This window comes from Pyxicephalus adspersus, chromosome 3, assembly GCF_032062135.1.
Source record: "Pyxicephalus adspersus chromosome 3, UCB_Pads_2.0, whole genome shotgun sequence".
NCBI classification, from domain to species: Eukaryota; Metazoa; Chordata; class Amphibia; order Anura; family Pyxicephalidae; genus Pyxicephalus; species Pyxicephalus adspersus.
This window is the reverse complement of record NC_092860.1, coordinates 11,926,265-11,952,720: the sequence shown is the minus strand read 5'-3', so window position 1 is coordinate 11,952,720 and position 26,456 is coordinate 11,926,265. Positions and strand designations below refer to the sequence as shown.

The 26,456-nt window shown below is 37.9% G+C and overlaps 2 protein-coding genes across 4 annotated transcripts in view; one reads left to right on the top strand and one right to left on the bottom strand.

Annotated features, from left to right (window-relative positions):
- Positions 1-26,456, top strand: part of TBCD (tubulin folding cofactor D) — a 130,100-nt gene that overhangs the window by 21,230 nt on the left and 82,414 nt on the right. For all 3 annotated transcript variants that reach the window (XR_011919711.1, XR_011919710.1, XM_072403591.1), the window contains exons 10-15: positions 4,817-4,862; positions 6,225-6,357; positions 9,212-9,345; positions 12,103-12,163; positions 13,516-13,590; positions 15,337-15,431. Coding sequence is in view for 1 of the 3 variants with exons in the window: in XM_072403591.1 (XP_072259692.1) it covers positions 4,817-4,862; positions 6,225-6,357; positions 9,212-9,345; positions 12,103-12,163; positions 13,516-13,590; positions 15,337-15,431 (544 nt within the window). In the remaining 2 variants the exon portion in view is untranslated. The remainder of the gene's footprint in view (positions 1-4,816; positions 4,863-6,224; positions 6,358-9,211; positions 9,346-12,102; positions 12,164-13,515; positions 13,591-15,336; positions 15,432-26,456) is intronic.
- Positions 17,478-24,710, bottom strand: ZNF750 (zinc finger protein 750). The gene is made up of 3 exons (XM_072403590.1): positions 24,540-24,710; positions 18,839-20,357; positions 17,478-18,537 (listed from the first exon to the last, which is right to left on the bottom strand). Exons 2-3 carry the CDS (start codon positions 20,209-20,211, stop codon positions 17,925-17,927), a joined length of 1,986 nt encoding a protein of 661 aa, XP_072259691.1. The 5' UTR covers positions 20,212-20,357; positions 24,540-24,710; the 3' UTR covers positions 17,478-17,924.

The following is a 26,456-nucleotide window of genomic DNA, read 5'->3' as shown; positions in this document are numbered from 1 at the left end:
CCTCAGTAAAGTCACTGGAGTTTAACAAACTCATAGGCTGACTTCCTATAAATATAAAGGAGTTAATGTTGCTGGTTTAAAGTCGATAAACTGCATCTGCTGGAAAGGGAAGCCACAGAATGCAATGTTTTGCAGTACAATCCAGTTTTGATGTTTAGTTAAATAACAATGTGCAAAGTGTAAGCAAAACAAATCTCCAAGTAATTAGATGTACCACACCCCATATGATGCATTTCAATCTTGCTTTATGGGGCTGACGGAGCAGCCTAGATAATAGAAGAGACTCCCCAAGCTACATAAACGTTTGTGATTATCGGTGACGCCTGATCCATGCCTAGCAGGACTGCGTGCCCTTACATCAGGCTAAATTATGGGTTCTTATGGAGATTGTGCAAATTTCAACCGGTTCCAAAGATGACCTACAAATGTCACATAACTCCACGGTCATCATTTAAGGAGGAACACTTATGTAACAAAAGTATGTCACATTGAGCAATGTAAAATAAAAACTAATCCATAACACTGTTTAATATTTCATCAATTATATTCATATACAAGGAGGAACAGTTTGCAATCATCTACTTTGTATACCAGCTGCTGTGTCAGGACCAGGAATATGAACTCATTTTAAGAACACAGACCATCCCTAGCGACCTGTGACATCACCGAGACGCTTTATATTTATGGGAACGCAGCCAATCCGTTCACCAGAGACCAGTGACATCACAGAGATGCTTCATATTCCTGAAAAAGCAGCCAATCCCATTACTAGACACTTATTCATGAATATGAAGCATATCTCCCATCTCACTATGTGAGCTATGTGCAGCTGTGTGTGTTTAGGGTTCAAATACATTTTTATTTTGAGTAAAGCAGAGTGAGAGTCCTATCCTGTCCTTTGGTGCTTTTTAATCCATTTTGGCACTTTGATTTGGAATAGAGCAGGTGACTTGCCTCAGGTTATTGTATGTATTTAGTATTTGGCACAGCACCCAGGAGCTCCGTGTTTTGGGTTTAGCCTCCATGGGCTGGCTCGCTCTGTGCTAAATATTTGTCATTTGTTTATGTTCCTTCATAAAGCTCTCTGTTTGCTAATATTAAATGAAACCACCTTCTCCTATAAAAAGATACCTGAGTCAGCCGATAGATCACTTTTGATGAGGTGTAAAGGGTAGGGCTATCCCAGAATGGAGTGCATTAGTCAAGGCTTTTAGTGAATTTTCAAGGAAAACTAGAAAGGTGGGATGGTGATTTGTGCCTAATTGCTGTAAGCTGGGGCTAAATATAGTGTTTTGTTTACTTGTAATTACCTGGATTTGCACAGATACAGCCTGTTACAATGCTGACCATCCTCAGCTCAGGTAATGCAATCAATATAAAAGGGCCGAGCATTGGTAATGATGATTGGATCATCCTGCTGCTTTGATTTAGCCATGGATATCATGATTAATATACATCCATTCAACAAAAAGTGGTAAAGCAACAAAAAACAAAGCTTCAGATACTTGCAAATGGCTTGCTGGGGAAACTTGACATTCAAATACTGGCCTTTTTGTAGAACCCACCCAAAAGTGGCACACTAGACCAGTGCCCCTTTGCAGGGCGCCGGATATGATTTTTGGCCATCTTGATATGCTGGGCAGAGATTACATACCTCTAACACAGGCTCCCTAGAGTTCATTTATTTCCAGCACCTGTAGGGGAATCCTGGATTGCTGGGTATCCCAACCACCAAATGTTTTTTGACAGTTTCCTGGAGGTATTTTTGCAGAAGGGGCATTGCTTGTCCCTTTCTGCAATAATGACCTGCCTGATCATTTTTAAAAATGGAACTTTAAATGCTGGAGTTCCGCTTTAACTAAAGAGAAAAATAAGGTCAATCATCAGCCCACCTGTAGTGTGTCAGAGCTGTATAAATTACAGAACTGGATGTTATACAAGAAACAGTATGCTAGTAGTCAGAGAGAGAAGTAAGATGAACAGATCAAATCTGCCACTATTTCTTCACTGTCCATTCACATGCCTATGCATTCATTTCTGTTTGATAGCAACTGAGATGATAGATCACCTAAAGGCTGACTTTAAGTCTACGTACACACGTCAGATGATTCTCATCCGATAATCACCTCAGGGCTGATATCTGATGAGAATGTGGTGTGTGTACAGCGCTCATCATTCATAGATCCATCCTGGCGGACCCCAAAATGATAGAACTATGGTAATTAAATTTAGGGGAGAGAAGAGCACAGCGGGGTACAGCTCAGTCGTTCTCCCCCTCCACTTTCCATAGAACAGAATGGTGCTGTATGTACAGAGCTCATTCATGCATTGTTCAGTCCTTTGTCGTTGGAAAGGATCCTTTTTAACGACAATTATTGAACGCGTGTACCCAGCTTTAATTATCCTCCATGCTTAATTGCCTGGCCTCATGCTGATAACATGCTGTCTCCTAAATAACAATATCACATGAAAAGCTCTGAGGTTACCAGTAATGTCAATATCTGTTGGGTTCTGTGATAGCAAAGATGCAGGCAATGGGCAGCCACTGTCAGATCTCATGGGGTTGTTCTCAGACAAATAGAGTAAAGCTAAGTGAGAATGGGAGAATAGAAATCTTCCACTGATAATATAATAAAGGCTAACCGTTAATCTCATATTTAACCTCCTCCTTATGTCACCCTCCAAACACATCTTCCACACTTTTATATGTAAAATTGCTAGATATTTAGATAAAAGTATTTTTTCATCTTTAAAATGACACGTTATTTGCTTTAAAAAGCAATTTATCTTTTAAGAAGGATATATAACTGTGCCCATTCTCTGCATCTGTGCACAATTTTACATTAGTTATTTTTCTTTTGGAATTCTGGGACTTTTCATTGCTGCTTATTCATCTGAATAGAATGCGGCAGAGACCGCATAGGTTTCATTAGCGCTTGGAAAGTCATTTATAGGTGGCATCGGGCCAGGTTATGCTTAATTACACGTCTTAAGAGCAAATTAGGTCAACCCTTCGCTTTGCCTTCAATTATACAAGTATGCCGCAACCATACCGACTCTGGTATGCAAATAATGAGAACAGCTATGCGGTAAATGTTAAATGTGGAAGTGCTGAATCATTTTATGTTCTGATATGAAGGAATTCACATCTTATGTCACTGGCAGTGGAAAATCTTGGAGTGTATGTGTTATCTATGTACAGGTATATATCTTTATGTAGCACAAAGATATTATATAGTACTTTAAAGAGACCACATTTGTGTCAGTAACTGTCCCTCAGATGAGCTCACTGTCTAATGTCCCTGTCGTGGACTAAGACCAGTTTTTGGGGGCAGGCCATTTAACCTACCTGAATGTTTCTGGGATGTAGGAGAAAATCCCCAAGTCAAACATCCATGCAAACACTAGGAGAACATATAAACCCCCTGCAGATAGTGTCCTGGCTGAGATTTGGACCTGGAACCCTGATCCTGCAAGGCATGACAACTCAGAGCTCCAGTAGAATCCTGGGCAGAATATCCATGCCTAGTACTTTGGAGCAATGTAAATAAAACTTATAGGATTTGGAGCTACTTGCAGAAAGTGAAGCTGCAAACATAAATGAAACAAGTTGACAAAGTTTTAAAAAAAGTTTATGCAGAGCAGAAGTCATCGGAAGTTGTAAAAAAAAATCTCAAATAAATGCTAAGAATATCAATACAGACCCTGATCAATGCAAGCAGAGAAACATATGAGAACATCATTTGAACGGTCCTGCCTTAAAATCACCAACTTGTTCTTCCAAAAGAGATTTTCCTGCTGCATGGGAAGTATGGTTGTAACTGTTTTGCTGGAATTGTTCCTTTTCTGTGTAAACAGAGGAAATTTTCTTTTCACCATGTGTTTACCAAGTTTAAATTTTATGGTAGATCTGAAGGAACATTTGGAATGGTATTTTTTAGGTGCTTATATGAAAAAAGAACGGTATTGTTTTTTGTTTAAAATACAAAATCTCTAGCACAGATGTGTAAGCTGGGGAGGCATTAAAGTTTCAAAACTCAATGGAAGCTGCTGACCCATAGGATTGTGGAAAACAATCCTTTTTTGATTCACAACATCCGAAAATAGAAACCTGTAATCATCAGGTTTGTTTATTGAGATCACACAGCTTCAATTAAAAGTCTTTTGCTATTATCCAACATTTCATTAAATTGATGAAGGTGCTTTAAAGTTTATGTCAAACCAACATAACAAGTTATAAAGAAATTGATATATATCCACTGCAGTGTGTCCTTCTGGTGAGGCTCTTGTGATGGAGCGCATCAAGGACGGTAGAATGGAAATTTTTATGACATAACTGAGAAATAATATTCATGTACTCCAATTAAGGAAATATGGACATGTATTGTATTGTTACTACAAAAGACACTAAATATAATAATGTTTAGAGTTATTATATTTAAAACAAAAAACAATAGTGTTCTTTTTTTCATATAAGCACCTAAAAAATCTCATTCCAAATGTTCCTTCCGATCTGTTATATCAAACCAGGGATGTGGTGCTACTAATCAAGCAAATATCCCAAATTCATTTCCTTACTTCCAAATTTTATTTTTAGTTGAAAATGATGGCAGGATCCCTAGACCTGAGGGTTTGATTCACAATTCAGAGTAATTTCTGCTGGATGTTTGAATCACTTTCTGAAGACTTAGGCTATGTACGCACGTGCAATGTGTACAATTTTGAATCTTCTCACCCTTTAAGTGTGTAACCTGTTAATTGAAAATTGTTTTTAAGTAATATAGGACCTTCTAAACTAACCATTTATTGTTTACAGGCCCAGCTCTTCAAGCATGGGAAGCGGGAGGACTGTTTGCCATATGGTGAGAATTATTATGTCTTGTATTTTTTTAACCCATTGTGCCCCTAGACTCATTACCAGCTCTCCCAGATTGTACACAATATTAATAGAAAATGATCCCATCCACCAAATGATTTTATCTTGTTACAACAACTCAAACTTTTTTAAATATGTAGAGTCAATATATTAAAAGGTAATAGGAAAACCAATGGTAAACAATCCTTTGCTGCCAACGCCTATTCAATATGTACAGCCTGAACGCAGCATTGGTGTAATTCGAGATTGTCCTGCAGCATCATACCCAGAGGCCTAATAATTGTTTTAAAATTTTATTTAAGAAAAAATCCTATGCCTTTTTCTCTATTCGCTAATGAATGTCAACAGAGGAGGGGGCACATGTACATCTTGACCGACCGCGGAAGATGCTTATAAAATCTGGATCTGATATAAACTCCACGGGGTCCATGCTGATGTTCAATAGAGTGATGCTGCTACTACAGTTCCCGGCATCACTTGCGTCTATAAAATGCGGGGCCACGCATAGGCAGAGAGGCCGCTGGTCTAGAGATGCCAGTGATGCCGGAATTGTAATAGCAGCATTGTACTCGTGTCTATAGAACAGCAGTTTAATATGAATTGCAGCTGGCCCGCAGTTAGTACGGAATTCAGTAGCGGCGGGTCAGCTGGTAATATTTGGGTTATATGGAATCAGACATATTTTGGAATGTTCCTTGGGAGATAATTTAATAATGTCAGTTTATCCCATATATTTATACCATTATTTTTGGATTATAATGCCTCCTATATAATCTCCTTTTTATTACAATACTTTGCAATCACTTTCTATAGTTATGCAGCCATTAGGATTTTAATTGTCTTTTTTTTTTTTGAGTCATTGTGGTGATTGATATTGGCATCCCTGGTCAGCACTCTGGGTGGCTTATTTGGCTTTGTTTTTGATTGGCCTAGCTGTTTAATACAATTGGGTACATCCAGCCTTTTACCCCCTCCAGGCATGACCATTAATCTCCCTCCAATCTTCACACTCTCCCTCCTTGCTGGGTACTGTCTTCCCTCTCTAGTTTTTGTTTTTCCCTCTAGACTGTTCAGTATTCCCGCTCATTGTCCTGACTTTTGATGCCTTCTACAGTGGAAAGTGAATAGGAATGCAGTGAATAGTGATTAGCCATTGCCCATTGATCCGCCTAGTTTGTCTCTCTCAAGTAAAAATCAAAACTGAAATAAGTCCATGAAAATGTACAAGTTGAATAAAAGTCAATGCTACGGAAATTATGCCTTTTATTTTTGTATTCTGCGCTATATCATGATAATATAATATATGGTCAGCTAACAAGCATTTGTTGTTCCTGTTCCTTCCTTATAGCCTCAGTGGTCCTCACCGCAGTTAATAACTGCAAACTGTGTGACAGCAACAACAATCTCCTTCAGAAGCTGGGAGTCAAGCTGGTCCAGCGCCTAGGATTGATTTTCCTTAAAACCAAAGTGGCTAGATGGAGGTGTGTAATCCTATTTGTGTGCTATATATTCAGATTAGTTCTAATTATTATTAGTTGTTTCTTTTACCTACCCACTTCTAACCATACAATGCATGTCAACTTTTTTCCAGATCTGGCCTCATACTGAATAAAAAGTTTATTCAATTTTGTCCACATTTTTAGAGGGATTTTCTTTTTTTGTTTAAAATTACAGAGTATCAGTAATAAAAGATAAGCAGCTCTATTGCCTGAACCTTAGGATAACTGTCTGTTTGGGAGACTTGACTGTGTACACGGTCATATATTGGTGATGGTGACGATCTTTCATGATCTTTTCCAGAGACAAAAGAGTGATAGATGAACAAACGAGTGCTGTACACACAGCACCGTTCTGCTCTATCTGTCAGGTTGAAATCCATGAACGCCGTAAGGCCATGTCTTATGTCAGATTCTCACCCAAGATGAGCCCAACTGTTCGTTTTTAGTTAAATTTAGTTTAAGTTAAGAAGAGTTAAGCTACGTACACGCGGCAGATTTTTATCGCCCGATAATCGGCATCGGCCAGTTATCGGGCGAAAATCTGCCGTGAAAGATCCTTTCCAACGACAAAAATTGGAAGTGTGTACGCAGCTTTAGACCCCCTAGTGAAATGATTATTACTGCCCGGGCCCCACCTTGAGGTGATTTACCCCATTTATTTGTTTACAAAGACTAAAATTGGGGGTGGGGGGGAGGCGGGGTTCCATCATTTTCAGTTGTCATCAGGTAATAGTTGAGGGAAAATCAACTCTTTGAGATTCTATTTTTATTAATTTAGAGAGATATCCTCTCATTTCTTGTTGCACATTGAATTAAACAGAAATTGATCAAAGAAAGTAGATACGGATATAATGGGGGAAACTTTTCTCACCTGACTGATCAACGTCTATTCTACACTTTTTATGGATCAAATTTGGAAGGTTCTAAACCTTTCATATGTCATATAGGAAAATGCCCTTTCAATATACTTTATTTAGTTCCTCTTTTGAACATTTGTACTATTGCTGACAAGAATTCTTACAAAAGAAGTCAGCAGAGTTCCCAGCAGATGGTAGCTGTCACCTTGGGCAGGTACGTTCATATAAATGACAATGTAAAATGACTTGGTTAAACAAGCCTAACAACTTCATACAATGCCTCATAAATTGTCCCTCTGGCATCACAAAGTAGATAAACCTTTCCCAACTATGGGGTGTGGAGGGGGTTCACTAATGGTTCCCACATGGCCTGCATTCTTCAGCCCATTACTATGCAGAAAAGAGCAGCCATCGGCTACAGAATCCGGCCTTTCTCTGCCACCTCCCGCAGTATCAGTCCGACAACTTCGATCTGTGAGATTTCCCATGCTGATAGCCCACTCATCTCTCCTTCCATCTTTCCGCCTCTATTGTATTCTTTTTCATGTTCCATGAAATCCTTTTGATTCATCTTCACCCCCTGCTGAAATTTTGGGTTTTCTCTGAATAATAGGTAATTACAGTCTGTTCTGTAGGGCTTTTGGCAGAATGGGCAGTGTAGACATTTGATGTTGATTGTATCCAAATGATTTCAGGTTCGCAAAAGAAGCAGAATTGGCTTTAGAGCATATTTGTTGAAAATATGTCGTTTTTTTGAATGTTTACAGCCTAGCCGCAGTTCTGATTTAACCCCTGTGCTTCAAAAACTTTATGGACCACAACAGTTTTTACTTTAAGGGATAACTTTGACATTACTTAAAGCAGAATTTACCACTTTGTGCTGGTTTGGCTTTTATTATATTGTGCACAGCATAGTTTTATGTTTTGGCAAACTTTTGTTACAAGTGTGTCTGTCTTTGATGCAGGTTCTCCTAGGTTCCCAGGCACCCTCCAATGGGTACTGATGATGTAACTTCTGTGCATGTGTATAGAAGTTGTATTGTCGCCCATTTATAACCTATTATACCAGGAATGAACTTGTAGTGTACACTACATGGCTCATGTGCCATAGAGTGTACATGGAAAACAAAAAATATTAGGGAAAAAAAAAGGGGCTGAAGAAACTTCACCTCTTTTTCTAACTTGGTGGTGGTGGCCTTTATTCTACTATAAGATAAGTAAGGATCTGTGTCCTTTTGCTTTTTAAGCAGCTTTAGCATTCCCATATGAAACTGTGAGAATCCTTAACCTAAAATGCAGGTGAGAATAAAGCCAGCTGCAGGTCATATGCACCTGAAATCAAATTCTGAATGATTCGATCTATTGTCAAGCTGATGCCATCAACACAGCTCAAAGCCTTGGAAACACATTCCCTAATACATATATTGCTTTTCCTGGACAAACAAGGCTTTCTTATTGGTGATATTGTCTTATATTGAATTGATATGTTATTTTTATTTAAAGATTTTTTTGAAATAAGAAAAAAAAAATAAAACTAAAAAAATGCGTTTTTAAAAATACAGTCATGGAAGTACATAAATAAGGAAGCATTTTATTGTCAATTATGTCCATGTTAATCTATATTAGGTTTATAATAAAACAATATATACAAATGAACCTAATAAAAAAAAAAAACAAAGCATTTTTATAATATAAAATATACACTGTTAACAAGTAAAAATGCCCAACCACACAGAGCTTTATCAGTGCTGTGTGTTGTATCTGTGTGTTGTGCAATGTTGTATTTGCTATCATTGTATACATAAAATCAATAAATAAAAAGGAGCCCCAGGACACTGACATGCCTATATAGTATTCAAAGCCTAAATTGATAAGTGATGTAATTGATTCACGATTTTAACTCTCTGTGCTAACAAAAAGTTGAATTCTTGTTAGCTTTTGTATGATCCTGATTTTTTCTGCTATGCCAATATCCTCAGGTATCAGCGAGGATCCAGGTGTTTAGCTGCCAACTTGCTTCAGAATTCCTCAAATACCCAACAAGCAATGGTAGCCTCTTCTGAGGAGGAGGATGAAGAGTATGATATCCCCGAGGAGATTGAGCATGTTATTGGTAAGGCTTTGTATTTTGTCTATCCAGTCCTGTGAATTACGTAGCTGTGCCAAGCAGTACAACCAGGCTGGTGACCTGACTATTTTTTCCTGCATTTAAGAAATACGATAAAGGTCAACTGCTTGCCCCCAGCCTGTGATTGGACTAAACCGCAGCAGCTCTGTTTATTTCTAATTTGTTCCTTGTCAGCACATTTGCGTGCAACACATATGACATTCATAGTTAATAGTACTTCCCACATCACTTTTACTTGTGCTGTGTGCTCAATAAATCTTACCAAGCTTACATCTGCAGTTGTTAAACTGCAGCAACCTATTGTGACACTGCTAAATCTCTTTTTAGCAATGTCTCTTAAAATGTTCACAGCACATTGATGACATCATCTGTCACCGACAGTTTTTTATATTAAAAGTCGGAGCTGGAAGATGAATGTGGGGAAATCTAAGGCAAGTAAAATGACAGAAGCTGATTCCACCACCCAGCTTCCACTTACAGCTCTAGTAAAACTTCAATTGACGTATATATATTTCAATATACTACAAGCTTTTGGGTTTGTGCTATTCTTGTTGGTGTTAAACAGTAGACATTCTCATGTTTAAGGTTCTGGGTTCAAATGAGAGATATATAGGCAAGCCACTTTATATATTTGCAGGAACACATGGGTAGAACCAAGGACAAGGCTGAACCGAACAACATAAGTATAACCACTTCAACTGTTGGAAAAATAACTTTTTTTAATTGAACTTGGATATGTGCGTTGGCTGCAGCCCCAAAATATTAAGTAATCCTGACTGGCTGTAACCCACTTTTCACACAATTGTTTTTTTTTTGTTTTGTTTATGTTCATAAACTTTGCCTTGAAAAAGTGCTGAGCATGAGGGCTGCTGGAATGCTGCTTTCTAGATATGCTGGAGGGTTGTAGGTGGCTACTGAATCTTCAGGCACATCTTAGAATTTCCCAGCAGCTTGACGGTGAGGGTCATACAGAAAAATGTTTCTAGGTTTCTGGCTTGCTTGTTTCTCCCAGAAGCCTTCAAGGTGAAAGTCAAGGTTATACAGCCGTACAACCTTTGTGTTTTTAGTTTTACATAGCGAAGGGAAAGGTTATAGCCCATGTTGGTTTAAAAATTAATTTTTTTGTCACATAGGGAGATTTCCTTTCATTTCCTCTTCTGGAGATGGAAATCTTTCTAAAGTAAGTGAAAAGGCCCTTTAAGGCTGCATTTAAATGGATGTTAAAAGTTAAAAATGAACGCCATACAAATGTCCTTTGCCCTTTTTTATGGCATCAAGTTGGTCAAACGTTTGTTAGCTTTTCCAGATGTCCGTTCACTGCCTGAAATGCCTTTTGACATCCTGAAATGTGCATTGGTATAATACATTTTTAAAATGCTCACAATGCATTGAGGTAGATAGACATAAACACATTAGAAAGCACAAGTCAATGGTTTTTATGCTTTATGTATTCCCAATGACTTTGATTCCAACTCATAAAACTCAGAGGAAACTTTTGCAGCTGACATTTTGTGCAATTACATATCCCATTTGTTGCATTGATAACCAATAATCTTTACAAACAACAAATAAGCACCTTTTGCATGTGTATATCTAGACTGTTATCAGAACAAGTGTCCTTTTTGAAGGATCATCACTTCTGTTCTGGTGACAACTGTAACATTTTGGATTTCCCATCTTTTTTTAGTCACTAGAACAAATGCATCTTTTTGAGGAGAACACACACAGCATCACATGATGGGCATTCTAAACGTATTACTCAGAACTTTTAAAATATTTTGTTTGGATTCGTGGTTGTTTCTTTCAATGGAACTTTACATCATGTATTTTCTGTATGTTGTCAGTTGATAATGGAGCCACACCAAGTGAACATAGGGGTGCAGGTTTGCAATTACAGCATTAAGTGGGTGTTGCGTCACTGGGAATTGCCAAAATATTGTTTAGCCCTAATACAGAGTCTTACTCCTTGTTACAGTCCAGCGTCTGCTGCACTCATTGTCGGTGTCCCAGCCTGTGGGATCGCCTTGTTTGCGCACTCTATCTCTGTTTGAATAGAAAGGGCTGTGCAATAGAAGACACACTGAATGCTCTGAATGGGTATTGTGTACTCGCTGACTGATGTGCATTAACTTTATATAAACAGTGTGGGACTCCTGTCTGTTCACGGGCGTTAAAGGAGATTGTGACTTAAACAGCAGATTAAGGGTATCCATTGGTGTAGGATAAATAGCTGGTGGACTCAGAACTTAATGATACTTTCTTGGCAAAGTGGAATTATGATTGTAATGAAGAGAAATCTATTGTTTAGGTGATACAGCAGTTACAGACACATTTTCTTGGTTTGTCTGGATGATCATTGAATGAGGATCACAGACCTGGTTGTGGCTAATAGATAGTTATCCTATATATATATATATTTTCAGAGTGATAGAAACAAGTATAAATTAAATTTTGACCTGCAACCTAAGTTATTTACTCATCTATCTACTCACACAGGGTAGACTGAAGCAACGTAATAATAAAGTTCTGCTATCAGCTAGTCGTGCCAGTTCATAAAAGATTGTTTATTGACAGGTAATCTTTTAAAGGTATACTACATGTAGCCCTTCTCTCATATTACACTTTCATGATGACATTCCCTTTGTATTGCTGACCTTTGCATTGCACTGTGTGCTTTCTATCCAGGGAGCTAATCCCGAATTCTTCACTATTAATTTGACTTTTTTTGCTCTCCCTACACAGAACAGTTGCTGGTTGGTCTGAAGGACAAAGACACCATTGTTCGATGGTCTGCAGCGAAAGGGTAGGCGATTTCTCTTGTATAGTAAATACCGGGTTCCAGTCTCCTTTTTATTTATATTCATATTTGGCCTGACCGTTAAAGGTCTCTTGCAGTTGGCAAAGCAAACATTATTGTAGTTAAATTTGCTGAGCCCTGAAGGCATTAGCTGGCTTTGTTTGCTCTCTGTACTTCCTTGTAAAGTTCTGCAACCAAAATGCCATTATACTCGCAAAGCTCAGTTATTTGTATCTTGTCTTGCAGTCTGTTTTTTACCTGTTTATTGTGCAATGATACAAAAATCACATTGCTATTCTCCTAGAAATGTTTAAAATATAACTGTTACAAATCTGGGTGATTTAAAAGCGAAGAGGAAACACAGCGGATAGCTATGAGAAAAGAGTCATTAAATTCAGAGATAACGATATTAATGAAATTATATGCAAGTGTCGACTTTTACTGGAAAAAAAAAAAGTCAAGCTTGGCTCCACCTTCTTCTTATTTTCTGATTGTCTGCTGCCTATGTGACCATGCATCACATTAAAAGACAAATATCAAAATTGGAAAAACTAGGATCAAGGTAATTTTTTACAGGAATAGTTACAATGCAAAATAACTAAATTGCATATATTCAATGATTGGGTGGTATAGTATATTAGTTTATTAATTACCCGGTATTGCTACAAAGTAAAGTTATAGTAAGATAAGCATATATTTTTAGGGTAATGAACCGGAGTTCATCCACTCTGCTGCATATTAGCTTGGCATTAAGAGAATGCCAAAAGGGAAGCCATCTTCCTGTGGAGGGCCTGATCTCCAATTCATTTACTGTCCATTATTTCCATTCTGCACCTTCCAGGGCCACAGCACAGATCTCTATTACTGAAGCAAGTTTTCTTACTGGACTCAAGACATCATCCAGTGATATATGGACATTAAGATGTAAAAGCTTTATCAGTTTTAGTATCGCCATGAGCAGCTTTATGATCCCAGTACTCTTCTGTGGTGTATAAGTGCCCACACACATTTTACTCTTGATCGTTCCATAATTTAATTGGAAGCACAAAATTCTAAAACCTTGGTGGATACCTTTTAATTGAAACAAGTTAATTAGAACCAATCAGCCAAGTTGGACAGTTTTCATTTCATAGGTTGTTTAGCGACATATAAAGGATATAAGTAGCCTTTTACTTTAAATACTTAGGCCGTTAACAACAATGCCCTGCACTGATGAGTTTCCTGGTGTTTTATTGGATAACAATGTGCTTTTTTTATGTTTTTGTTTCTATAATTTGCTAAATTTTTGTGCTAAAATTTGGTATATTTTTTGTGACTATACGCTGCATAAAATTTGATTTTTTTAATTTTTTTTTTAGGATTGGTCGGCTGACAGGACGGCTCCCTAGAGAGCTAGCCGATGAGGTGGTGGGATCTGTCCTGGATTGTTTTAGGTAAATAAAAATGTAAAGAAGACCTGTTTGCTGCATTAGGAGACAGCAGCCATAGTTTGCAGCAATGGATTTTACCACTATTGTTGGTAATAAAATGGATAGCTTTCTTGTTCTCACTGTGGCTACATTTGAGGGCCTATAGATACCTGTTTCTTCTCTTCCAGTCTCATGTGTCTGCTATGACCATCCACACATTGCATAGGTTAAAAGACATGTCCCAATTAATACTCTTGTTAAGAATCTGTCTTTCCTTAGTCCTTTCTCACCCCTCTCCTCTGGAGTAAATGCAGATCTGAAGAATGTCTGACCATCACACCTATATGAGTGTGTTTAACATACCCATAGCCACCAATAGAGAGATGCCTCTACCCCCAAACCATTGTGGCTATTACATTTTCCATTTTTCTGGTAAAGATCCCCCTAAGATCTTGGAATTCTGTAGGAATTTGTTACCATTTATGAAGTCAGGTGCTGATTTGTATGAGAAGGTCTGGCTTAGAATCAGTATTTTAATTCCCTCCAAATGTCCTCAATAGGGTTAAGGTTGGGGTTCTGTGCAGGACACTTGAGTTCTTCCACACCGTCATGGTGGAACATTAAAGGGTCTTCACCAAACTGTTATCAAAACTCATTTAAAGATTGTCGCCCGACAAGTACCTTTGACCATATAGTAGGTGTGAAAGTCAGGTGTTGACATACTTTTGACCATATCGTTTTTGCAGGCCAGAATGCCCTGCTAGGAAACAAGTTTAGTTGGATCAAGGCACTGCAATTTTAAACAATTTAGATCGATATTCACAGCTTTACAGCTGTAATATCTTCTACATCAGTCATTAGACTGTCCTATGTATGGCCTGCCTTGCCTATATGTTGACCACCCTTGTCATTATCTTGTATTACCAGTTATTCTGACTTTCCATTGGTTTTCAGTACAATCAAACTACTGAATCTTCCAGCAAAACATATGAGAGGATAGTTAGAAAATAAGAAAGGTGCAAAGCCTTCCAACTTTTTAGAGGGAAAATAACAGTTTCTGTCTAAAGTGCTAAAAATGTTTACTTAAACTGTAAAAAAAAAAAAAAAAAAAAAAGTATATTTGCATGGCAGTTACACCTGGACACCTGCAGACCTGTGTGGACTTGTGCTTTTTTATTCCTTGGCTTCACACCTGATTTAAATTAGGAAGAAGTAACATCTGTTACTTAATGTCTAATGTTAACCTTCTGACCTAACAACTGAAAGTGCAGAGATTCCGCACAGCACAGTTGGTTCAGTGGTTAGCACTCTGGCCTTTGCAGCACTAGGTCCCAAGTTAAAATCTCGACCAGGACGCTATCTCCAAGGAGTTTGTGTTATCTTCCCGCGTTTGCGTGGGTTTTCTCCGGGCACTCCAGTTTCCTCCCACGTCCCAGAAACATGCAGTTGGGTTAAATGGCTTCTTTTAGAAATTGGCCTTAGACTGTGTTAATGGCATATGATTATGGTAGGGGCATTAGATTGTGAGCTCCTGACAGCTAATGATATGACAATTGACTTTGTAAAGGGATGTGTAATATATGTGGACAGAAACCCAAAAGAACCTCAAATCTATAATTAGGAAAGCAACTCCACCCCTTCTTTGGGTCAAAACAGGCTCAGTTACAGGCAGACATTATACACATAACTGGAGGACGTTTTTTTTAGATTCTTAGTGTATGTCCGTATGGCTCAGTAAATGATGATAGAATTCCTTTTTTTGTTTTCTAGTTTTCAAGAAACCAATAACGCCTGGCATGGCGGATGTCTAGCACTGGCTGAATTGGGCCGGAGAGGACTGCTGCTTCCATCTCGCCTTCCTGACGGTGAGTATTCTCATTGCATTATTGCCTACAGATTTCATCATATGATTTGTTTATATCTGTCTGCCAGATTGACTTTGAATTTCTTTAGAATACACAATGTAATAAATTCAGGAGATTGTTAGAACTGAAAAGCTAAGGGTTTAAGTTCTGAGAGGTAACTTGTCATGACAAACAAGGGACTTCCTGTTGAATAACTTGTGCATGTTGTACAAAAAAAATCTGGTTGCATATATAGGAATTCTGAGTGGGTGCTATATCCTTAGGCTAAAGATATCCTCATATCTTTCAGGATTTGCTTTTTCTCTGTGATTGGGAAGTTTTGTTTTGGACATATTTTGTTTCAATGTATGTACAGATTATCAGCAAATTCTGAACAGGTGGAAGGTTGTGGACATTGTGATAAGCATGAAAATGGTAGAGAAGCAATTATATGTTTTGGAATAAAAAGTTGTAAAATATAAAAATGACCCTGAGCTTTTAATCATTGCATTGCTGTCCGTGAGGGCCACTACTTGTACCTGGAGGCATTCCAGGTAAATTGTGTTGCTTTTTCACCGTCATGCTGCAAATGAGGCCTTTTTGCTAGGTTGACCAGAAAGTCAACCGTTGCCGCAATGCCTGCATGTTTGAACAAGCCATTTGGACTGTTGGTTGATGTCAGGTCGGACGTCAGTTACATGCTAGACGGGCTCTACGAGCATAGCTTACAGTCGCAATACTCTGTTTTTTTCTAAATGTCATTCTTTAACGATATATAGCTTGAATTCTTTTCACTTTGTAACCTGTAATACTATTGTGTGCAGCCGCATTCTTCCCCAGACTGCTTCGCCTGTGGCTATCTGAAGCAGTACGCTGAGTTTACCTTGCCTTGAGCTAAATATTAGAGCAACCGTACATTGTGAACGTGTGTTACATTGCACCATCACTTCTTGTATTGTCACCTGCCATCTTTGTCTTCTAATTCTGTCTGAATGGTGTACACACCCCGGATGAATGTTTGCACCTGAGCTGCTGTCTGCTTCCCCTTCTCCAAGTTATCATCATTGTAATGTCATTTACTGTGTCCTTTAAATGCAATACATGTTCAAGGTGTGGCCTTTAGTAGGTTTATTAAAGTATACCTAAATCCATTCACTAGAATCTCATATGTACTTCACTATGTCAATAAAATGAAGTCATTTTCTTTTTAAATATAAAGTTTCATTAAAATAATACCTGGCGACCCTGCCATGAAAGTTTCATTAAAATAATACCTGGCGACCCTGCCATGAAGGTCCTTGTTTAAGTATTAGCTTTTATATTACAACAGTTCTCTGCTCTGTCCCCAAATTTTGCTCATGCTTTGTCATTCTGACACACAATCCCATACTGGCATTACACTGGCATGGCCCACCTTTGTTACTAGCAGTAAGTACATCCAGAGCAATGTTGGGCAACAGGTACTGGAAGGAATGCATGCAGACACCAAGTGACTAAAGACTGGAAGAAATCCGCAACAGCAAGATGAAAAAAGATTAAAAAGGTAAAAATGGTAATGAGAAACAAAAGCTTTGGTTTCTGTTTCCAATTGTTATAATTCACATGGTGCTCTAGCAAAGTCAACCAGTGGTTCATATCTCATTTGAGTTTTGGGGGGAATCTGACAATAGGTCCTATTCCTCCTTTCTGATAGGAGCTGTCCAATGTTACCTCTGCACATCAGTAGATGCATTGTATCTTTCATGGTCAAATCTCTATCTTTCCACTCTTTCTGAGAACCCAAAGTTCATGAACTACAGGCCTTCAAGCAACCAATATTAAATGATCGAACACAATGGTATTTACAGATTGCTTACTAAATTAAACTGCAGACAGAATCTGCAAATTTTGTATGCAATTTTTTATGAAGATATGTTGTGTAAACACTTGAGCATCACACCAAAAATGAGTTCAGGTAATTTTCATAACTAACTAACCATACACAATAAAAATGCATCAGAGATGCTCTGTAACAAGTCATGGAATTAGACACGTTTAATATAATATATATATTTTTTATTGATTTTTTTTTTTTTTTTTTGTCATTTTGTGTTGAGAAATAGCAAACAGCGTTGATACAGAAAAACATTGCAATGCACGCCATAGCTCAGTACAAACTGTCCACATTTAATGTCTTTGACAGAAGCTTATAGACAACACAAAAGCCCACACCCCGCAGTGCCTATTTTTTTTACAAAAATAAATAATAACCTATATAAATATTAAACCTTATATCTGCATCTGATTCAATCGATACAGTTCTTACTCATTCTTAAAAATTCGCTAAATATTAGCTTCTAAATATACATTTGTCTTCTGTTTTCAGCAAATAACGATTATATACAGCAGAACTTGTTGCTTGTTCATTTTGAGTCCAAACAGAAGATTTACCAAAAAGCAGCTTTATCATTTTTGTGGAGAGAATTTACATGTTTTATTTCAGTCTCTTTGGTGATTAAACATGATACATTTAGTCTAAGACATTCTTTGCCGTCTTCTCAGTGTAAACACTCTACCTGAATCAGCAGTTTTAGCTTTCTTGTTTGCAACATTAGGTTTCCCTGTTTCTTTTGGGTTCACCCGTTTCTGTGTCCGTTTTTCAGCATGGTGTTCCGCCTGTTGGACAACTGGAGTAGTAGCTTCTGATTCTTTTATACCAGTCTGACTTTCCAGAATGTCCTTGGCTTGAGCTACTGGTCCTGGACTGTATGTGGCTAGCTGGCAAAGGGCCACTGCAGCCGATTGTTTTTGCTCGTCACAGTTCTCAATCAGCGACTTCTCACTTAAAGTTTTGTCAGCTTCCTTGATGGTTTTATTTTGGTAGCTTGGAGAGAAGGAGCTGTGTGTTGGAGATGGAGAACCTTCATCATTTGCCACTGAGTGGTCCCTTTTGCCAGAGTCTTTGACAGAAAGATTTAAAGGCATGTCCTGCTCCTCCATGACGTCAATAGGCTCAGAACGGTTTTCCACTTCTGGCTTCTTGGAAAGGTTGAGAGGGGCAAATCCAGAATTGTCTTCACAACCTGACATTGATTCATGGTAGGCCGGGTATCTGCTTGCATTGGATAAGACAACTTCACTCCCAGTGCTAGGGTAAAAAGATAAAAAGTTGGTTAGTTTAATTTATTTTTGCTTACAAGTGAATTAGGATAAAATAAAGATTTGGCTAGGCAAAATCTACCTTGGTACACTTATGTCACTGCAGCAAAACATTAAAGATAATAAGCCTTAACCTCTGATCATAGGAAACTTAAAATTTTACCTTGAATATTTGTGTTTAATAATCACCCCTAATTTCAAGGGTGAGGCTGCCCTACAGAAAAAAGTATCTATTTTTTTGCATTAAAATTTGCTTGAAAATATTTTCAACAAAATCCAAGTTGACTTACCATGGAGAGTTTTCACGGATCAGCGTTGGCTGGCCATCTGTGCTTCTTCTCACTGGCTTAAAAGCTGTTGGGTTTTCTTCAGAACTGTCATTTGTTCCTATGGTTGAGGTAGATTTGCTTGAAAGATCAAAGATGCCCTCAAAGACTTGACTGTTCTGTGTAAAGTTGGTTGGACTTGGTCTACCAGGAGATCCAGTGGCAGCGCTGCCAGCTCTAGGGCTCATTTTGAAGTTTTCCTCTTCATTTTTCTGATCTGCAGTATTAGTTTGGCTCAGAATCGTGTCTTTTTGACTTTCAGTTTGTTTATGACTAGGGTCCACAGGATAGAAACGTAGTGGATGTGAGCTTTGGTAGGGAAAAGCTTGAGAGTCTATTATGTGAAGGGGGTGTTCTTTGGGGAAGCCTGGAATGTGTGGTAGCCTCCAAGCATATGGTAAAAGGGAATGTTCTGAAGGCCTGTAATAACTGTATGGTAATGACGGGTTAGGATGGAGTTGCATATATCTGTAATCGAAAGATGACGGTAATGGCTTTGACAAAGAAAGACCTGAGTTTTGAATGGGTTGGGGACGGAAGAGTCTTTGTTCTGGTGCATTGTACATTGAGAGCAAAGGACTGTCACAGTCAGCAGGGTTCCCTGGAAACACATATGGAGGGTACAATGGAGGCACAGTCGACTCAGAATAAAATGGCGCTGTGTACTCTGTTGTCATTGGGCGAATGTATCGTGGAATTGTTGTCTTCTGACTGACCTCCGGTGGAAGAGGTCCGTGCTTCCATGTGGGTGGGATACTCTGAAAAGCTGACCTTGTTATATGTGCTCCCTTGATGGAATCAACAGTTGGAATAATTTCTGGTATATGGCTGCTTTCGCTGACCTTCAGATACCTATGTTCTCCAACTGGGATGAAGGCTGAAGGTCTTAAAACGCTATCAGTCCCTGGTGGCTTGCTGACAGGGCTGGGCCCTGTTGGTGAACTGTCCCTATGGACTGGAGGCTTTTCGACATGAGGTGTTGCCTCTTTGTTTTTAAAGTCAACATTTTCTTTTAGCTCTTCTCTGGTTATATCATGTTGAGCCTTTGAGTCCAAGGCTGTAAGTCCATTAGTGATAGCAGAATTGGGCTTGACAAACCCTTCAGAATGTGCTGGTTTGGCCTCCAGAGCAGTTGCTTTAGGACTCTTGACAGTCCGGTCTTGCTCTGACACCAGCGTGATAGAATTTTTGCAGAGTCCATACTTCATGTGATTGAACAGGTGAGATTTCTCATTGCAGGTAAATGGACACTGGAAGCACTTGTATTTAAATGGTTTACCCGGTGGCCTTGGGATGTAATGAGGTTTCTTGGGTTTACGCTCCTTGGTTAGAGACATCTTTTTTTTATGAGATCAAGTCCTTTTTTGCTCTGAAATTGACTTTTTTGTTGGCTTGACACCCTGAAGTGGATTGTCAACTTTACACCAAGACTAGTCTTTCAAGTTTTCACCAGTCACTCCTTCCTTCAGAGACCACCTGAGATCTGAAAGACAAGAAGACAAACGTTTAGTTACATATTCTTAAATAAGCGTCCATTTTATTACTATTATAAAGATCACACCCTTTTTATCTGGTTTCTAGGTAGTTCTTATTGTACACTTACATATAGATTCCTGGAACAGCTCCCAGGTATTTCAATGTGACTTTCCCAATCTACATACCAGGGCACATCATTGTATTTTTAAATACATCTTGGAAAACAGGCTCTACAAGTACAACTACCTCACCTTCACCTAGATGCCACGGAACCAGTATGACAGTTCTGTATCTTAACAATAAGGGGGTCTTGGAAAACCCCTGGAATTTCATCTAAGCAAGCATAACGATTGATTAGGATGGAATTTAAGTATATCTAAAGTCAACCATTTTTTTCTTTGTTTTCTGAATAGTTTTTAGATTTAATTTTATTTCCTGGTCCTTAGACATATCAGGAACTGAGAAGAAATATCACCAAAGTAAAGGGTTCTTGGACCATTGGTACCATAACAATCAAGTCCACAAGATTTTCATCCCTCTGTTATTCTGGTTATCCTATTCTAGTAACTAGCCTGGTTTTAGCTTCACCTTTTGTCCTGGTGACTGGAACAGATGAAAAGGGTAAATCTGAGAAACACAAACTGCAATAAAAACCTTGGTAGATATTCTAACCCTTCCATTCTCTTGCAAAGGCTACAAAAAATTTACTTTACATACACTTTTAAAAAAGGTGTACGTAGGCACAAGGCACTAGCAGGTTCCTTCTGGTGGGGCGGCTGTAAAGTTCCTTGCACTTTATATAAAAGCAGTCAGAAGGGGGCACTATTTCAATTACAGATAATAAAAATACCCACTTTTGCAAGCTGTAGGAATGAAAAAAAAGGAACATAGGACCAGATAATAATTATGCGTGGACTACACATAGACTGCTTAGATGAGATTCCTTCCCTTCACAGTTCATATTGAGTCAAAAGAATGTTTCTACATTTAAATACACCAACCTAAAAATCTGAATTTGTTTCGCTTGGATTTTAAAAAGGGATTTTCTTTTCTTATTGCTATGCGGAAAACCTTCTATACAAGATAAAAATAAACTAGAATATGCAATATAGAAAAAATATGTGTCTTCCGGCTCTCCCCAGATAATATATATTTTTTTAAAATAAAGCTAGTTTAATAGGAACCTGGTGCTATTTTTTTTTTTTTTTTTCATTTTTCCTTTCCGCCACCATGCCGTACTATAACTAGATTCTCAACATCTTAATTCTTACATTTGTTTTATTGAACCTTTCCCATTTTTTTTTAGTTTACAGGTGGATAAGGTGATGGTGATTTTTTTTTTCCTTTCATTATTTTATCTCTCCTTGCAGTTTCCTTGTGACTTGTATCGGCATGTTTCTTTATTTTCAGTGATACTTAAGGCGTGAGAAAGTTTTGCAGTACAGTTCTCATGTCTATGGAGTTAAGATGTGTTATGGCAGGGATTTAATAGAACAGACAGTGAGATAAAAAGTGATTTCATCACTTGCTTGAAGCAGCATGATTTTAACAACGATTGTTACAAAACCCCTGACAGATCGCTCTGAAAAACATACGTACTAATTGCTGGCGAGCCGCGGGGCACTGATTTTCGAAAGAAACGTCTTTATATAATTCAAGTGGTTAGCTGCTATTAGCTTAACGTGAAGAATGGGCTATGCTTAGCATTGGAAACATGACTTCTGAGCTGCTGCAAGCCACATAACCATAAATTCTTCTATATTATATAGGTAATATAAATTTTGCAGCTTTCAACTCTTTGAGGTTTTTATAATGTTGACTGCAGGCTATATTACCACTAGTGATATGGCAAATTTTCAAGATGATCTAGTGTATATATCACCTACGTTTCATGTTACTGAAATCTGACAGAATACTGGAACTTGTAGAAACAATAATGTTTATCATACACATACGATGCTAGCAAATCCCTTCAAAATGGAATGGTTTTTTAAATTAACAGATTTTGAGGTACCACTAAAAGATGGCAGAACAAGTAAGGACTTGTATTTTCCAAACAACTGAGATGTCCAGGCTTGCCACCTTCGCTTTAAAATGGCCTTTACCTAGTCTAATTCAGTAATACACATCTTAATGAATGCCTAATTGGCATAACAATGGCCATTTCTTAAATGAGTTCTGAACAATACAAAGTGTAAATAGAAACAATTAAAGGACATAACGCCTCTCTGAGTGAGCTTGGTATCAGTGATTCCTTTGGAAAGCTAACTTGTTACAGCCTGGACATGCTGGGGTCAGTTTCTCCCTGCTATTCTCTGGCTATACCCGAAAGTACCAGTGCTAATTACCCCCCTTTGAAGGTTACTGTTGTCAAAACAAACATGAAACCAAACTTTCTGAATCTCTGTTGTTACTAGCAGAAGACATTTAGCATTTCCATGATTCCCTGGACAATGCTAACACATTTGCAACTACATCCTATTATTTCCCCCCAAAATTTTGGATTCTGTCTTTTTTCTGCTTAGTTTCTGCCTGATCATCCGAAAAAGGCATTTTCTTTATATGTAAATGGGATTTGTAGTACCAATTAACACACATCTAATATAAAACATATTCTAGTTTTGATTAGGCGAAATAAATAAAAAGCTGGCCATAACGATTTAAAAAGCAAAAAAGTCAAAATTATTTTTATCGGTCATTTACAAACCCAGCCTATATTATTGATTAGTGCTAACTTACCGGGTAAAGTTCTCTAGAAAAGCTGACTGCACATTATATCTGGTATTGGTATCGTCTCACGTATCTGAACTGACTAGTTAGACAGACATAATTATTCCAGTGACATCTCACAAAGAGGCGCAGTGGGTAGACAATTTTTTAAGGGTGCAAGCTAATTAAAACCTTATGATGTGGCATAGATTACATAATCCAGGGACATGCCAGTGTCACCCAACCCCGTGTGTTGCAAGAATAAGGCGTTTCAGATTTAGAAGACGTTCCAGAAGGTACAAAAAATTACCAGTTAAAGGAAGAGCTTGTTACTATAAACTATATTGGATTTTAACTAGTAATTAAAAAAAAAAAAAAAAAAAAAAAAAAAAAAAAGAAAAAAAGCTGTCCAATGGTAGATGTACAGGTTGCCGTACTGGAATTACTGACATGTAATGGTAATGCAAATGTTAAATAGTATTATCGGATTTATTATGGACTCAGGTATAATAAAATGAATATTGCATTCAATATTTAGCCATATGGCTGTTTAAAAGTTTAGATAGCAGGTTGGTATTTTTATGGGGCAGTTTTATCTAAATTTGGCAAAAGCCCTCATCCCCATATGGATGTTCCAGCAGATGGAACCAGACTCCCCAAGGCTGACGGCGCTTTCGGGAACAATAATTAGCGATCAGGTTGTGTTGGAAAATATAGCCGATTGCTTTTGCTTCCTCTTCTGGTAAGCCAGAGGTGTCTGCCACATTGCCCACTTGTCTCTCCCACTGACATAAACATACATGTAAAAGATCTGAGCATATACCTTTATGCCACGGTCCAAGAAAAATCTTTAGTGATTTGGGTAAGTATATATAACTCATTTCCCCAGTATAAATAAATCTTAGAAATAAGTCTTAGATCTACAAATGTAACCTTTTTCTAAAAAGTTATCATTAGAGTCAATATAAAATAACAGAATATACAAGAGCAACAATATAACGACTAGGTAACTAGTTAAAAATAATGCACGCAGTGCAGATTCACCTGACCAGTAAAGCTCTGCTGTAAAAGACATTTCTTTATAAGAAAATAAGTTATTGCTTCTTATTTTTGCTCCACCAATTTCTATATTGAAAGAAACCCTATATTTTAGCAGCTAAACAACATAAAATATTTATAAATATAAAAAGTTAAAGCAAAAAATAAAAAAAACTCTATTAAAAGCTAAAATAATTAGCTGTAACATCGGCAAATGTTTAATGATAGTTTGTAGCTGGCGTGAAAGTTTCATGAAAGTGTTTTCTAAAACTTTGTAAAATGTGTCTGGGCAAAGCACCTGCCGATCAGATGAAGCAACTGAGAAAATTACAGCAGTTGTTTAATTAAGTAAAAAATATAATAATAAAATAAAAGTATTAGGAGAAACTGAGCTTGTAAACTTAGAAAAAGTTGTAAGTTAGATAAAAAAAACTTTACTTACCAGCAAGTGTGAAGAGTGTGAAGCTCCCTGAGTGTGTGAACTGGCTGGGGAGAGACAGGTACTTCTGACTTATTGCTAGGTGAGACTGATCAGTCCGGTCTCAGAGGGAGGGATTTAAAGTAGAGGAGTTGAAGCCTCAGGCTGTAGAGATGCACCTGATATTATTTGTGCCCCGAGCAACTGTTCATTGTGTTTTGCAACGAATATACTTGTTCTTTTCACCGATACCTGTGCACCTACAAGTGTGTTTTCTCAAAGACCCTTTTTATCAATCTGACAAATAAAATGGTGCACAGGGAGGAAGAGAGGGTCACCCCAATGCTTGGGTGGTGCTATTAAGGGGGCAAAACTTAAACTATTTTCTTTATTTATATATATATATATATATATATATATATATATATTGAAAATGCAGACTTATTCTTTTAAACCTCCTTTAAACACATGGGGGCACTCAGCAAGTTTGTAGGGTACACAAAGACATGAGATGAACTGCAATTCGTTTTCTCCAGAAATTATTACCTGGGAAAGAACTGATTGTATAAAATAAGGCAATTGCAATTAATGTTGTGATCATTCGAGAAAAGGATTACCCAATCCAACCAATGTCTCATGTCTGTGGGCAACCATGAATTTTGTTTTATTTTGTGAGACTTAAGAACAGATATTTGACTTTCTATACAAGAAACCTATGCTGAGAGGAATATATGGGATATAAATGCCTGCATTATACAATGCTATTTTACTGTGAATCCATCAGAATGGTAGCCAGGCAGTACGCATTTTCAAAAAAAATATTTCATTATTGAAAACTTGCACATGTAATCGATACATGTTTTCTTTAATGTGAACACAGTTTTATATAATGCCGTGTTGCACGTTGTAAGCCACATCCCCCTTGTGACATCACTTTGGCAATAACAAGTGCAGAGATGGCACAATATGGAAATTGTGTAATTTTCTGCGGAAGAATAAATCCGTATGCGTAAGAAAAGACGTATGCCAAAGTGTAGTTTTTTTAATACATACACTATCTATTAAAATACCTCTGGTTCTGGAATCTTGAGGCGTACACAAACCCTTCACTAAAGGTGAACTTTGCAGCTTCCCCATTGGTGTTAAGGATCTGAGACAGACAGAAGTTTGAGATATTTTAGTATAAACTTCCAATACAATGATTAAAGTACATTAATTGATGATAAAAATAGCATTGAGGGAAGAGCCATTATGCATTTGCAGTTCCCTTACAGCATCCAATCAGAATATAATATTTAAAAGCTCAAGCTTGTTTAGCTGTAACCTGATTGGTTAATAGGAGTTACTGTACTTGCATATTTTCACTGCCCTTTGTACCCCAATATGTTCTATAGTAGGAAACTTTCAGGTAAATTTTCCATTTTGGAGCCCTAGGAAGGGCTGAGCTGCTCTACAAAGGAGGACAGAGAGATGGAGTCACGCCCTGAAACTCCAGGGTGGAAGCCGAGCTTAAGAGTCATTGTTAACAAGTTCTTTGCTCCAAGGGTAGTTGGTGCTTGGAGGAGATTTTCAGCAGAGGTGGTGGCTGCTTATGTATGTAAAGACACAAGTGGGCTGGGATTAGAGATAAAAATACATTTATGAACAGGTGAAATGATGGTACCAAAGGCTGTGCTTCCATGAAGGGGCTTTTTTTTGTTTTTATAGGGGTAGTGGATAATGACAATATGTATAAAATGAGTATTAAGAGAAATATTTCAACATATCTAGCAAGGGGTGCATGAGATGTGTTATAGTGTTATAGGGGAAGGAACAGAGTCCTCCAGCAGAGTAGAGTATTTCAGGAGAGGCAAGTTATAGAGGAAAATGCACAGTCCTCCAGCAGAGCAGAGTATTTCAGGAGAGGAGAGTTATAGAGGAAGGAGCAGAGTCCTCCAGCAG